The sequence below is a fragment of the Hemicordylus capensis genome, chromosome 1, assembly GCF_027244095.1.
Source record: "Hemicordylus capensis ecotype Gifberg chromosome 1, rHemCap1.1.pri, whole genome shotgun sequence".
Lineage (NCBI taxonomy): Eukaryota > Metazoa > Chordata > Lepidosauria > Squamata > Cordylidae > Hemicordylus > Hemicordylus capensis.
This window is the reverse complement of record NC_069657.1, coordinates 240,572,180-240,588,073: the sequence shown is the minus strand read 5'-3', so window position 1 is coordinate 240,588,073 and position 15,894 is coordinate 240,572,180. Positions and strand designations below refer to the sequence as shown.

The 15,894-nt window shown below is 43.6% G+C and overlaps 1 protein-coding gene across 11 annotated transcripts in view; it reads left to right on the top strand.

Annotated features, from left to right (window-relative positions):
- Positions 1-15,894, top strand: part of LOC128339530 (protein unc-80 homolog) — a 254,357-nt gene that overhangs the window by 95,219 nt on the left and 143,244 nt on the right. For all 11 annotated transcript variants that reach the window (XM_053283625.1, XM_053283624.1, XM_053283622.1 and 8 more), the window contains exons 22-23: positions 7,500-7,672; positions 15,397-15,609. In XM_053283625.1, the coding sequence (XP_053139600.1) occupies positions 7,500-7,672; positions 15,397-15,609 (386 nt within the window). The remainder of the gene's footprint in view (positions 1-7,499; positions 7,673-15,396; positions 15,610-15,894) is intronic.

Sequence of the window (15,894 nt, the reverse complement as noted above, 5' to 3'; positions counted from 1 at the left end):
ACTTCCCCTCCTATACAAAAAGGATAAGGATTTTATGCTTTCAAGTGCTTCACAGCCATCCAGTTTCAGATGTGAGCTCCTTGTTACCAAGGAAACAACCTTGCATCTTGACATTCTACTATTTTTGTATTGAAAAAGGAACACAGCATCCCATCTCAATGAGTTTTGTTCTCTCTGATTTTTTTCATACCACACTACATGAGCTGGCATTGCATATTACATTGTCAAACGTAGGCATGACATTACTGCATCAGTATATGTATCTTGTAGTGGCCATTTCTCCATCACCAATACATTCCTGTACAAAAAGGCTGCTTTCTTTAGAAAGCAGCAGTAATATCTAAATAAAGTCATGCAAAATGCTATTTTAATAGGAGAAGTGGTTGGATTTATTCTTACTGCAATATAATTAGAAAGACTTGGATATGCCCGTAGAATGTTTGACATTTCCTTAGAACAGCAGATCACCACCAGTGTGTGTTCTGTCACCAACTGTCTATGAAAGTCTTTTTAGTTTCAGAATATTGTTTTAGTGTAGTATCAGGTGAAAGATGCTTTGAGAAATGCAAGCTCCAGTATTCCTTCCTGTAGCTGCACATAGATTCAGCATTTGAAACTTGATTCCTGTGTTAAAGCACCCATATGATGTAGATTGTGATAGATTTCAATAACAAATTTTACTCCGATTTTAGCATCTAAGTTTGCATTTAAGATGCACAAGCATCTATTAATTTCAAATTTGTATTTGGAAATCCAGTTTTAAAGACCAATTGTGATTTGCCAATGTCTATATTTGAGCAATCTGATGTTAATGTGTACACAGTTTTTGCTTCAGCCCTTATAATCATTCTATGAGCACCGTCCCTACCTAGTTCTCTTCTGATGAGCCTTTATCTGGCCCTACCTTGATCGGATAGCCCTGTTATTTTTCATGAACTCTTCTACTCAATGACTATCTATGAGTAGAAATTATACAGTATTTGCTGTACTCTGGTTAATATAGGTGGGCACTTAAAAACTCAACCAGGAACTCAACAAATGAGGTTCAGAGGGTTCACTCAGTGGTTGACAGCATGATCCCACTTTTGATTTGTCAGTAATGAGGGCAGTATTCAGACTTAGTCATAACTACTGAAATTAATGAGTCATGACTAACCTTAGTCCCATTGATTTTAGTGGCTGACATATGAGGTGAATTACTCAAAGTAGTCCCATTTAAATTAAAAAGAACTAGTTAGGCAATGTGTAGTTAGGAGAGGAGAGCTGGTCTTGTGGTAGCAAGCATGACTTGTCCCCATAGCTAAGCAGGGTCTGCCCTGGTTGCATATGAATGGGAGACTTGATGTGTGAGCACTGCAAGATCTTCCCCTCAGGGGATGAAGCCGCTCTGGGAAGAGCAGAAGGTTTCAAGTTCCCTCCCTGGCTTCTCCAAGAGAGGGCTGAGAGAGAGTCCTGCCTGCAACCTTGGAGAAGCTGCTGCCAGTCTGTGAAGACAATACTGAGCTAGATAGACCAATGGTCTGACTCAGTATATGGCAGTTTCCTATGTTCCTATGTGTAACTTTTATTTCAATGAGAATATTTGAATAATTTTCCTCACTGTGTAAGCCAGTGGGACTTAATCATAACCAATTTAGTCTGGATCCTGCCTATTGTTGTTCAGTTGCCCTAGCTGTAAATAACTAAGGCAGTGTTTGTGTAAACAACACTTGCATAAACAGGGCATAAGCACTGTGTTCTTGTACTGTCCACAAAATAAAATAAGAAGAGCCTTGCTGGATCAGACCCAAGGCATATCTAGCATAGCATCCTGTTTCCCATGGGATGCCTCTAGGAAGCCCACAAGCACGAGATGAAGCCCCTCTTCTGCCATTGCAAAGGTGGGCCAGCACCATGTTCTCAGTTCTTTTCCAACTGCCATTGCGTTCAGACCTTGGTCTGTCGGTCCTTGTCAGATAAAGTTCTTCAGTACTCGCTTCATGAGTTCATCTATTTACGGGGGGTGGAGAATGGATGGTTATTTCAGGTTATTTGACTTGGAATTTGCTTCTGGACTACGTTGGCGTTATTTGACCTTGGAAACTGACTTTGGACAACGCTTTTCGGTTATTGTTATGGCTGAGGAAAACGGAGCTTTAAGAGGTGCAAGGGCTGTAATGCTAAGCTCCCCTCTAAGGACCTCCATGATTTGTGCCTCATCTGCCTTGGTGAGGAACACAACGTTTCCTCTTGCAAGATGTGTCTGTCTTTTTCTAAGCAGACATGCAAGAATTGGGCTCTGAGGCTTCACTCTGCCATATATGATGAGGTGTTGTCCCTCGACTCTAGGCGAGCCCCGCCAATCAACGTCGATGTCAAAATCACCATTGAAGACAGCCTTGACACCAAAACTGTTGAAGCCATCAGCATTGGCTTCAACAGTTGTCTACAGCTTTCAGGAGCCCTAAGCCACTTTCGGTGGCACTCTCTTCCAAATATCTGGGCTGTGATGGCAAGACTCTTTTTTCTCACTCAGATAGTAGAGATTTCCTGAAGTGCCTCATGAATGTATTCCCACCTATTTGTATTACTGTGGAACCATGGAACATCTCCTTGGTTCTCTCAGCATTGACCCAGAGCCCATTTGAGCCAGCGAGTTCTACTTCCATCAAACTAATAACTTTAAAAACAGTCTTCCTACTTTCTATAACTACGGCAAAGCATGTTAGTGAACTTACAGCTTTGAGGACTGATTCTCCATACACCAGGATCTATCCTGATAAAGTACTGATGCGTATGGACCCCAACTTTATGCTCAAAGTAGTAGTGTCTGATCTCCACCTCAGTCAAGATATTGTTCTCCGTACATTCTTTAGGGACCCATCTACACCTTTAGAACATACGATGCACTCTTTGGATGTGTGCCGGGTGCTTTTATATTACGTAGACAATACTAAGGGCTTTAGGTCCACCAAGCACCTTTTTGTAGCTTAGAAGGGCTCTGCTAGAGGCTTCTGTATTCCCAGACAAATTTCCAGATGGCTGGTTGAACGCATTATGCTGACCTCCAACTCACAGAACATGAAACCATCTGAGGCAATCAAGGCCCAATCTACCCAGGCCTACGCCTCATCAGCTACACACTTATCAGGGGTAACCTTCACGGACATCTGTAAAGCAGCTACTTGGTCCACTGAGTTACCTTTCGTCAGGCATTACGTCATAAACGTGTGCTCTGCTGCCAAGGCAAGATGTGGGAGAAGCATTTTAAAGTGGGTGTTACAATAGCTACTACTGCACCCTCCTCCGTTGGGACCTAGCTAAACACCCGTTCTTATGGATCTCAGTGGATCTCAATCCAAATAAGCAGGTTGCTCACTTGTAACTTATGATCTGGTAGAGATCTGTCGATATCCACAAGGCCTTCCTGAACCACCCCTCTGCAGTAGTGTTCTGCTATGAGCATTCAGCATGTGCATGAACTCACCTGCCACTGATGACTGTCCTCCACGGCGGTCATCCAAAAACTGAGGAACATGGCACTGGCCTGCTTTTAAACAGCATGCTGTGTGGGTGGGGCTCAGTCACCACAGCAAACTGTGGTATTCTACATGAGAGTCAGGTGCCGGCTCCATTTTTATGAATGTTGATGGATTTCTACCGGATCATAAGTTACAGGTGAGCAACCTGTTTTTTGTTTTTGTTTTAATTGCCTTTTTGGAATTTCCCGGAATTTTCCTTTTTCACAAGTGCCACACACTGAGTCAACATATTGAGCTGTTCACCACAAGATCCCTTTTCTTGCTAGTCACCAACAGTTCAGATCCCGTCAGTGTATGTGTGAATTTGAATTCTTTTGCCCCAATGTGCATCAGTTTTCACTTATTTGCTCTGAACTGCAGTTGCCATTTTGTTGCCTGCTCACCTAGTTTGAGAATGGCCAAAAAGGAATAGGAATGTCTGTTTGCTTGTTTATTTAAAATATTTATACCCTGCCTTAAAAAAAAAAAAAGATTAATGATAGCTTACACAGTGTGCTTTACTTCAGCTTCTGAACGGAGGCAGTCTTCAAAATGAGGTAAGATTTTTAGGCCTGCATAGTGTAGAATACAGTGGAAAGACATGTGGTATGCAAGGACAAGGCAGTGGAGTTGAATCAGGAATATTAACAGTTTAATGAAGTAGATATTGAGCCCTTTCTCACATGCAGTGAGAAAGCGCTACCTTTCCTGCAGGGAGGAAGCCCAAAAGCGCTTACCTCCCCGCACACAAGCAGGCTGCCGTCCCTGGGCCTGAAGATCGCCCACCCAGATGAGCTCTGGGTGGCAGCTCTGAGGGTCAGGGTGCTGAGACACGCTGCCTCACCCCCAGAGCTTCAATAATGCACCTTGTGAATGCGTGGTGCATAATTATGGGGATCCCCCCCTCCTCCTCAAGGGTGCCATAGTCCGGCAGCCGTGGCTGACAAACCATCAAAATAACCAAGTTAGGAGAGTGCTTGCTCTTCTAACCTCGTTTTGTAGGGATGCTCCACAAGCGGGTTTGCCGCCATGATGCCGCCGGGATCAGGCTTGATCCCAGCAGATCACACACGTGCAAAACCAGGCTGAGCTCCCTCAGCCCGGTTTTGCACTGACATGTGAATACCCTTATTATGTACAGAGAGGCAAGTGTAGTCTGCCTTCAGTGCTCTTGCTGCTGGCTGTTTGCTAGCCCCCCGCCCCCACCCCCACCACTCCAAGACTGGAATATAAGTAACTCAAGCACCATTCAAAAGCTGGCTTGGATCAAGGAATGGATTAACCAAAAACACCACACATAGTTAAATATTGTCCTATGAATATAGTGAGGAGACCTTTTGGTTAATTCACGTTTTGGCTTCAAGCTGCCTTATACTGAGTCCATCTCGTTCAGAATTGTCTATACCAATTCTTCAGGTTTCAGAGCTTTCCCAGCTCTACCTGGAGATAACAAGGAATGAACCTGGTAAATTCAGCACGCAAAGCATGTGCTCTACCACAGAGAGCTATGACTGAATACCCCATATATGAAAATAAATGTCATATATTTAAGACAGTGCTGCTGGACAATTGCAAGCCCCTCCATATCTCTTTGCTACCCCCTGGGGAAATTCATTGTTTGCACACACACACCCTGCTAAAGTAGCCAATTAGGAAGACACATTTTGCATTCCTAGTTTCTGCTTGTTGGGCTAATCTTTGCACTTCAGGCTGTGAATTATTGACTGAGCTAACCTTTTGACCTTAGGCTGCCATTTTAAAACAAACAACATGACCATAGCAGAATGCAAATTGGATGGCTCAAATTTAAGTGCTTCACAATGGGGAATATTTTGATTAGTTTGTCTTTCCCCACTCATACCCCACCCTCTTCTGTATTTGTGCTGCTGTGCTGTGATATCATGCTGCTCTCATAGTCTCCCTAAGACTTTTTTTCTCTTTTAAAAATACCATGAGCAAAACCTGAATTAAAAAAAACAAACCCATAAAGAGCAATGAAGCCAAACCCATTCAGTTAGTGAAGCAATTTTTTCCAGACATAAAGAAACATAGGCTATTTCTCAATGACAGATTTATAAACTAACTTTGTTTGTTTGTTTGTTTAAATTTAGTATTCCACCCTTCTTCCATGGAACGTATGCATGGGATTCCCCATCTCATCACTAGCCATGTAGCCTTGCTTAGCTTCAGCTGTGACACTACATCAGCTGCCTGCATATCATTCATAAATCCATAAAATCTGAGTACATGTAAAGTTAAAATAAATATATGAGTATATCTTTTTCTCCAACATCATACGATGTACATCTAAAATAAACATTGGCAATATTGTTTAAACTGGATAATTTTTGCTCCTTGAAGCTAAAACTTCCAATTAAAGAAATGTTTCTAGCACTTTTCAGTTATCACAAGTACAAAAAGTGTTTCCAGCTCAAATAGGACACTTCTGCACATGCCATTCTGACCCTTGACCTAGAAGTGGAACCAGCTTAGATTTTTGTTCTTCATAATACATGTTGTTGACAGGCTGACAGCCACCTTCATACTTAGCACTTCTGTCCAAAGGTGAACCTATGTAATTTTGGAGCCTGGACCTAAAGGCCTTTGGAGGCCCTGCCCCTCATCACTTCAAGTTATGCATCATCCCCCTACACACACACACAAACACACACACACAGTATTTTAAACACGTGGGTTCTTGGCATTAGCAGAAACATTTCAGCACGCAACTTAACATATTCCCATCCCACATATTTCTTTCCCCACTCTGTCTCTAAAGCAGAGGTAATGATTGGCACAGGTCCCCAGTATGGCCACCTGGCGTAGTGTGGACTGGCAGCACAGCGCGGTGACCACACCACCTGGACAGACTAAAGAGGACTTGGGGGCCCCCAGGGTGTGTGGAGGCCCTGGACTTTCAGCCTGGAAGTCCAGGGGTAAGAGTGCCTCTGCTTCTGTCTGAATCTACCATATGAGGGTCACTCATCTAAACCATGATTTTGAGAGAAAAGAAAAAGAATTCAATAAGTCGTCTGGATGCCACAAAGGCTACAATCTGTGAACATTTATTTGAGACTATGTTGTTCTTAAATCGGTGGGAGAGGACTTACTCCGTAGTAAATATTTTTTGAAATTAGGTTGTTAAAAGCACTGAAATACTCTGCCTATATCAATCAAATTGCCACCTGAATTACTTTCTTATTTAAGCTGTAGCCATTGCAAACAATATAATGATGTGCTTTTAGAGTCCAGAAGAATGGCTCTCAAAATTTATAGGTGAAGCCTGAGTCAATTTGACCTTAGTTAACCCCAGCACCTGAAGATGCTTTCAGACTTTTTCTACAGAAGAATCTGGCATCCAAGGTGACTTGTTTTTGGTTTTTAATCAAATGAATAAGTGGAACAGTATAAGAACAAAAGACGAGCCCTCTGGGTCAGATCAAAGGGCTATCTAGTCCAGAATCATGTTTCCCACAATGGCCAACCAGATGCCTCTGGGATAAAGTCCTAACAGAAAGGACAAACACAGAGATACCTTTTCTAAATATGCAGATTGGGATCTGCATATTTGCTTTTCTCTGAACTTATTTTAAAGCAAGCAGTGTGTCACAATGACTTTACACTGAGGCAAATTAATTTGGTACATTCATGTTTGCACTGAAATGAAAGCATTCAGAATATTTCTCAGACACATCCGGACAGCCCTCATTCTAGGAGCTGAAAACTCTGTCTTCCTGTGGTAAGTCGGTATGTATCCTTCCTGGCCCACTTTCTCCAATTCCTCATACATATCACTGTGGCCACTACCTATTGTGGATTTTCCTCCTCATGCATTATCCTCCATCCTTCAAATAGGCTTGGTGGTCATGCACAGGGATAGTAGATAGGAACCACATGCACCAGGCTATTCTGTGAGCTCATTTTATGTTTAAACTTCTGTGTGGCCCTTCTCTTTTCTCTCTCTTCCACAACCCCTCCCCCCTTGTACTCTCTTTTAAGGTTGCCAGACCTATGATGATCATCTGGCTTCCAGCCAAGAAGGAGGCAAATCCAAGAATGTAGTGAACCTGGGGGCAATACGGCAAGGCATGAAGCGCTTTCAGTTTCTCTTGAACTGCTGTGAGCCAGGAACAATTCCTGATGCCTCTATCCTGGCAGCAGCCCTTGATCTCGTAAGTCATTTCCAGAATGCTCACGAATCCTGTTCATTAATGCATACACTGGAATAAATTAAGGTATCACATCCATTTGATAACTTCTGTGGGGAATGGGGGTGGTGGGGGTGGGATATCATTGCTGAGTAGAATGATTAACCCAATAGTGTGTTGTGTGTTTCCCCCCAAGGCGTGGTGGTGGTGATCTGTGGATATAGAAGCATGAAAGGATTATTAGATTTATGCTTCATCTAATAAAAACAGCTCTTTTATTATTCAGATTTATGTAAGGCTCCACATTTTACAATTTTGCATGCTAAATCTTTCCTTTGCAGATGTGCTATAGTCCTAAAAGAAGAATATAGGGCCCCAACTACCATAATTTCATGGAGAAGTTCAGCTCATGTTATAAATAATTGAAGCATACCATAGCTGTGAGTCTTTAGTTGCTCATGAGAAAAAGCAAAAACAAAAAAGACTTCAAAGCATTTTAGTCTATGACTTATTCATAGAATGGTGATTTGTGGATCCAAGGCCTAGATGATCCAAGCCTAGCGTAGCTTACAGTTCAATCTGTGCAGTTGCTTCAGCTGCTTTGTATGTCTTGCTTTCCTCTCATCTCATCCACCACTGAAGCACTCCTTGCCTGTTGTTGGTTTTACTGTGACTGCTGTTCATAGCAGAATTTTGTATTGTATTTAAATCATTCACATTGCATGGCATGTATTTATAGATATCTGTACATATGCTCACATGATGTTTATGGTTCACTAGCATTCTCATGTCAGTACAACTCCTTCTGGATACTTTTTGCCTATTTCTGTGAGTCAATTTCTGTTAGGCAGTAGTCAGATTTACTTGCCTTTTGGAAGACATAAGGAAAAGGATTTATCTTGCTCCTATGCATAACATTTTGGGCACAATATAGTCTTAGCCTACCATGCCACTGTACCAATAACCCACATCTGCCTCTCTACCCTTTCCAGTTTTTGATCTGACCTTGTTTCTATGGCTTCTGCCACAAAGAAGGGTGGTGGTTTCAGCACTTCCAGTAGCTTTTGAGGAAGATTGTAAATAATATCTGAGTAGGTCATGCAGAAAAAGGCAGTCCTTCAAATACCTGGGTCCCAAGCCAAACTTGCAAGGTTTGAGAATGTAATCAGGAGGCGAGGCACCCCCACCATTACCAATGAGCAGACCTTTGAGTCTGATCTGACACTTGCAAGTTTTGCAAGAGACCCTTTCCTCACACACCTTCTAAAGCTTGTAAGAAACCTGGGGAGAGAAGAGGAGGCTGCTGGCAACTTTCCCTGCTCTTCACTCCACTTTCCAAGTTTGCAAGGGTTGGTTTTGAAAGGGGCTGGCTTTCATTGCGGCATGGGGCAAGGCAGCATTTAACATTTCGCCTCAGGCATCAGCTGCCCCTGCCCAAGCCTCTTGTCCATAACATGTGAGTGATGGATTAAAAACAAAGTTTGCTATACTCTGTCTTACTCTTGCATATCTTCTCAGTGGTTTTATTGGCCTGGTCTGCACAAACAACAGACCTGCCTGGTAAAATTGTTCCTGGATTGTGCCATGCCAGGCTGCAAGTGGTAGTGGTGGAATAATTGGTCATGACCTCATGGGGGGAACCCACTATACACAGAAGAGTATCATGTCAGGGAGTGATGGCTAGGCTAGAATCCTACAACCAACCCACCCCCATTTAGTTTTATATGTACACGGAGAGCTTTCAGTCATGTTATTTTCTCCTTCTGTAGTCTGATGAGGCACAGTCCAATTTTGCCACTTAATCTGCCATTGGCCATGGCCGTTGACTATGAAGGGCTCCACTAGACCATGGCCACATGCTGTGCAGTGTAGGCCTCTTTGGTTCAGCAGCAGAAAGATAATTTGGTAATGACATATTCTTGTTTCTTTTGGTCCCTTTTATCAGAGTAAGAGAATGAGAAACTTCAGAGTATTCACTATTGCATGCGTGGACTAAGGTCTATGCTATCTAGACCTTAGCCCATGAATGTATAGTGAATAGATAGCATAGTGAATAGATTCTTACGCCCATCACAAGGGCGTAGCCATCATTGGGCGACCGGGTTCAAAGAACCCGGGCTGCCGCCCCTCAGGGGCTGCGCTTTGCAGCCCTGACACACACCCGGGAGGGGGGGCTGTTTTAGCTCCCAAGCAGGGAGTTAAATGGCCGTTGCTGCATTCGCAGCATGGCCAGGAGCAGATCTTCCCTGCCTTAAAGGCAAGGAGAGCCGCTTCTGGCTGCGCTGTGAATGCAGTGTTGGCCCAGTCTAGCTCCTGAACGGGGCCATGTGGCCCCGTTCGGGAGTTAGATGGCCAGTGCTAGAGTGGCCAGTGCCATTCGGGAGTTAGATGGCCTGTGCTGCGTTTGCAGTGCGGCTAGGAGAGGCTCTCCCTGCCTGAATCTAACTCCCAAATGGGGCTGTGTGGTCCTGTTCAGGAGCCAGACCATGCCCCCCGCATCTGACATCAGACGTAGATGCTTGGCTAACCCACACATCTGACATCAGACTTAGGGGGACGGGGCGAGGGGGGCCACAGCGGCTGGACACGGGCCGCCGCTGGTCTGGCTCCATTATTGCCCCACCATATTTAGTGCATGTACATATGAGTCAAGTCACAACTAATTCTTGAATGGTTGAAGCTCAAAGCCTTGGTAACTTTACCCATCATTGAAATTGGGGAAGATATAGAGTTTCCAGTTTGAAAGCAAAAATATCAAATAAGACTACATGCCTGCAAAAATTGCATGGCAGGATACTCTAGCATGTTGGTTTCTTTAAATTTAGACTCCACTTTACCTCTAAGATTCTGGTCAAATATCCCTTATTCTTTTCATCCTCAAAACAGCACTGTGAAGTAGGCCACTTTTACTCTGGTTTTGCAGATGTAGAACTGAGGCTTTATCTCTGGCCAATACAGAGTTCGTAACTGAATCAAGTCTCCAGGAAAGCTGTCTTTGGCCACATTGCATTCCTTGGACAGCGCAGAGTGGGGGAAATCAGTGTATCTTTATTTCTTTTTAAGCAAAGGATTAGTAATGTTGAATGATCTGTGAATATTACTTTATAGTTACTTTACAAGGAATTCCGTTAAAATAAAATATTTACAAGGGTACAAAATCATCTGAGACTCAACATTCTTTCTTAAATACATATAATGCAATACCTTCGTATCACATTAGAGAATCACCATAGCTTGTGCAGATCATGCTTTGGCATAGCTGTTGGTACACTCCATCCTAAGCCACTGTGCAACACAAGTACGGGATGTCATTCTGTGGTTCACAGTGGGTGTTTTCAAGTGACCCAGAGCACAGCAATGTAATGACTGTATAGAAAAATACAGAAATAACATATAAAGAATGAACTTATACTGAGTCAGACTAATAGTCCATTCCATTTACCATTGTGCTCTCTGTCCTGGCTGCCATTGGCTCTTGGGGTACCATGTTAATCTTTGATCCTTTTAAAAGAAAGTCCTAAGAACTGAATCTTGGCCTCTTAACATGAAAAGCATGGAGTCTCTGCAACCAAGGTCATAATTTTATCATCTGACAATCAGGTTTACACAGCATGCTTCCAAAAAAAGTTGGCTTCATGTAGAAAATTTTAGTTGAACATTCCAGTCCTTGCAATCCACTGAAGAATTAATGTTGTTTTTCACATTGCATATGCTTTTATATTCATTTTCATATTCCTCCTCTTTGTTTTCCTTTGAGAACTGTGGTGATTAAAGTTGATTAGGCAGCCTATTGTTTCCTTTATAATTTTTCCCCTAATAGCTAATTGTTTTGATGCAAGGATTGTCTGTTAGCCATCCAGACACATTGCACAGTCACATCTACTTTCAGTAGCTGGAAGCACTCGATTCTTTATCACAATGTCTGAACAAACTTAAACAGCTCTTTGCATGTTGTAAACTAAAGCATCAGAAAGAGGCCTATGCTAAACCTTTGTCTCTAATGTGCCATTTTAGAATATGTAGGGCAAGGGGGATCCAGTGTGAAGAAGCATCCAAGTATATGAACCCCACCTACAGTATGGAATTATACTGTCCAGAATGATACTGCCTCATCCTATTCTGTATAGAATAAATTGATATCATCCTGTTCTGTATAATGTATAGATCAGCTTTGTGGATGAAGCAGATTGGTGGTCCTCAAACCAAATTTGGCCCTCCCATGGCTGCAGCATGGTTCACCACTTGATTAGCATACTTGTGCATTCTTTCTTGGCTTCCTTCCCTCTACATTAGACCAGGAGGTATGTGTTATTGGTTGTCCCTCTTATCTAATCAGTTAGGAAGAAAGAGTTGGATTCAGATTATTTATTTATTTGTTTATTTATTTGTTTATTTGCATTTTCATCCCAATCTTCCTCTATGGAGTTCAGTGGAGAACATGGTGCTTTCTCCCTTTTATCCTCAGAACAACCCTGTGAGGTAGCTTAAGGTGAGAGAGAATGATTGGCCCAGGGTCACCCAGTGAACTCCATGTCCGAGTAAGAATTGAATCCAGGTTTCTCTAGTTCTAATCCAACACTCTAACCACTATATTATGTTGGTTCTCCACAGAGTCCCCCCTTTCCTGCTAAAAATTAGGAGCTTCATGGATAATGCATAGTGGCCGATATCCTGACAAAAGCTGCATACATGCAACAACAAAAAAGTGTGCATGCAGCTGTTCCATCCCCTCTGCTGAAGCATGGGAGGGGTGAATGTCACTGATCTCCTTCTTTCAGGAAGCACTCTGTGCAGTGTGGAGAAGCCTTACCATTATATTACACCAGCTCTGGCAGGTGCAGCCCGTGAGGCTGGGGCTGGAGGTTGGGCAGGCAGGAGCAGAAATGGTTGGGCAGGCAGGAGCAGAAATGGCCCTATTACAGGCCTCCGAACAGATTCTAGCATGGGGCTGGTTCAAAGTTTGATGCCGGTGGGGATGCCGCTTTAAGGGTGGGGGAAGGTGCACTTACCCCTCCTGCCGCTTTCCCCCTGCCAGTGCTTGTTGCCGGTAAAAACCTTTGTGGCAGCAGCGTACCTCCCTGCTGCCTCTTCCCCCTCCTCAGCCGGAAGTGCACGCCTATCTGATGTGTGTGTGCACACCCCTGTACTTCTGGCCACTTCCAGCCAAGGAGCGGGAAGGGGCGGCAGGGAGGTATGCTGCCACCCCGAAGGTTTTTACTGGCAGTGAGCACCGGTGGGGGGGGGAAAGTGGCGGGAGGGGTAAGTGCACCCTCCCCCACCCTTAAAGCGGCACCCCCACCGGCATCAAACTTCAAACTGGCCCTGTTCCATGCACATCCCTACCGGCAACCTCTAAGATTATGTAAAGCACTGGATAAAGTTGTTGTTCTGCATCCCTACCAACCCCCCCCCCCCACACACACACAATCTCTGTAATGGAAGAAACAGAAAGGTCACTTTTAAACAGAATTCCAATGGCATCCATTTTGTTAAAATTTTGCAGCCATGTTTTGTTTTGTTTTCTGTTGACAGTGAAAGTGGTAACCTGTGGTTCTTTTCAGCTATGCTTCTCCTGGCTGATTCATTTCTCCTCATTTGTGATGTGTTTCTCTGTGGTGTGAATTCATCCTTATCCATTCTGTCACACATCTTCATCTTTCTCTTGCTGCTTCTTCAGATTGCTCTGGGCATAAGGTAAGCTATTGCAGGGTATTTGCATAATACTCTGACGTTCAGCATGCTAACTCTCTCTGATGATGATTTTTTCCTTTATATTTAGAATGGGTCAATAAGATTTTACATCATGAATCCTTCTTGAGTGAGATAAGTCTTTAGGCATGAGATCCTGCTGAAATTGATTACGCAATCCAGAATGGAGGGCTCAGGTTGCCAGGCAACAAACCCCCTTTGGAGAGAGTTTGAATAAAGGATGACTGGGGAAGTTCACTAATATCTATGGTATACAGATCCTGATCTGCTAAAGATGCATTCTAGAGACGTTTTTTCTCAACTTTTAGAACTCGGGGGCCACCTTCTAAATTTACTGCATGTTCTACTGTAAGACCCCAAGCCAAGCAACAGAAATCTCATCAGTGAGTGAATGCAAAAAAATTTCACAAACAGCTAGATGTACGCTGCCAACTGCTGTATGATTAAGGTTCAATAGACTGGGACACAAATTCAATGAGGATTAGAACAGGTCATCTCTGGCTGCCCTTAAAATCAGCCAGCCAGGGAAAAGGGAGAGAGCAGCTACAGTGGCCAGAAGCTCCAGGACTACCTCCAGATTTCAGAGGGCCCACAGCAAACTGCTCTCCATAGGCCCACTCCTACCTAGGTGGGCCCTGAGAAAGTCACTCCCCCATCACCACACAAAGGCTATGGACACAGAGCAGGTTTTAGGAATCTGCTGTGGGTCCTTCTAAGGGCCTGTGCCCAATGATATCACTCTGCCCTCACCCCTGGCTCTGAGAAGCTCCTCCTCCCTGTGGTTTCCATGGTTACCATGTAGCAGTTTTGGTGGCTGTGCCATTCTGATGCTGGAGGGAATCTGATGCTGAAGGGAATTCTGATGCTGAAGCCAATCATCCCTAGAACTGTATGCCTCCAGATGATCTGTCCCTCTCCTGTGTGAGAACCACTTCCTTAGAGCAAACACAGGATACATCCCAACCTTAAAGAAGTGTTCTGTCTTCATTTGGAGGAAACAACTCAAAAAAGGAGTTGAGCTGAGTTTAAAAAAGGAGTTCAACTCAAAAGAAATGGAGGAAACAACTCAAAAAAGTCTACTGGAGGATAGACAGACCAGCGGTTGATACCTAATGCTGGCTAGAGAACAAAGTTGAATGCCTCCAGGAAGAAGAGAAACGGTGATCAGCATAGGGCTCACAGCCTGGCTGTGAGTCAGTCACCTGGGAAATGGCCAGTGAAGGCGGAGTGGAGCAATGTCTTGGCTTGGCTGATACAGGGGGCAGGGCAGTGCTAGCGAGGCAGGAATACTTACTTTGCTTTGAGCAGCAAAGTAAGCTTCTCAAAGTAAGCTCCTCAAGCCACCCCTGAAGACTTGGGTGAGGGCATTCAGGCCGAAGGAGTTGGTAAGCCTGAAGTCCTAGGAGTGAAAGAAAACGTAATTGTCCACTTGTCCAGTTACAAATCAGTTCAGTTACTTGCTCCTAAAAAGTCATGTTTAAAATCAATACATTCAATAGGTTTTAGCTGGTTATCATGTGATAAACTGGAACAGACATACAGAGGTGTACCTAGGTAATTTTGGAGCCTGGACCTAAAGGCCTTTGGACGCCACCCACCCCACCCCACCCCCTGCTGCAAGTTAAACATCATTTTTTAACACGTAGGTTCTTGAGGCACAAACCATACCACCCAGGACAGACTAAAGAGGATTTGGGGGGCTGCAGGGGGTGTTGAGGCCCTGGACCTTGGCCCCAAAGTCCAGGGGTAAGGGCACCTCTACAGACATATACAGTATATTCTCTTTGTTTGAGAGATGACATTGCAAATCTGACAGCATAGGTATAGTGAATTCTTAACACCTCCTAACTTGCCTTCTCTTGTTAACTGATAAGATGGCATGATAAGCAAGAGTCATCTATGATATCTGCCTCACTTGGAGTGTGTTGTAGAAGAATTATCATTTGCATAAAATGCACATCCTGATGTTATTTGGCACCATGTTAGTTTAGGAGTGTTTGTTTTTAACATTTTACTGGCATGTTGCTAACAAATTCCAGGAGGCACCAGTGGTGGCAAGAGCAGCCCTTTTTCTGGAATGTGCTCGCTTTGTTCACCGCTGCAATCGTGGCAACTGGCCAGAATGGATGAAGGGACACCATGTGAACATCACTAAAAAAGGTCTTTCCCGTGGTCGCTCCCCAATAGTGGGGAACAAACGTAACCAGAAGTTACAGTGGAATGCAGCCAAGCTCTTCTATCAGTGGGGAGATGTAAGTTTGAATTTTTCTTTTTCTTTTCTTGAATACCCACCCTCACATTAAAAAAATACACACTTCCTGCATGTAGAAACTAGCTTGTCAGAAAGAAGGAATTTAATTTTGCTTTTTGATACTACTAGACATGACTTCATTCAGTTCTCTTTGAAAAGCATGATCATGGACAGGACTTTCTTAAGTTCTTGCTGATTCCTAGTCAATTTGAAATGTTGGGAATCCAACCACACAGGTCCATAAGTAAAAAGATAATATCATATAAATGCTGTTCTAGAATTGCTG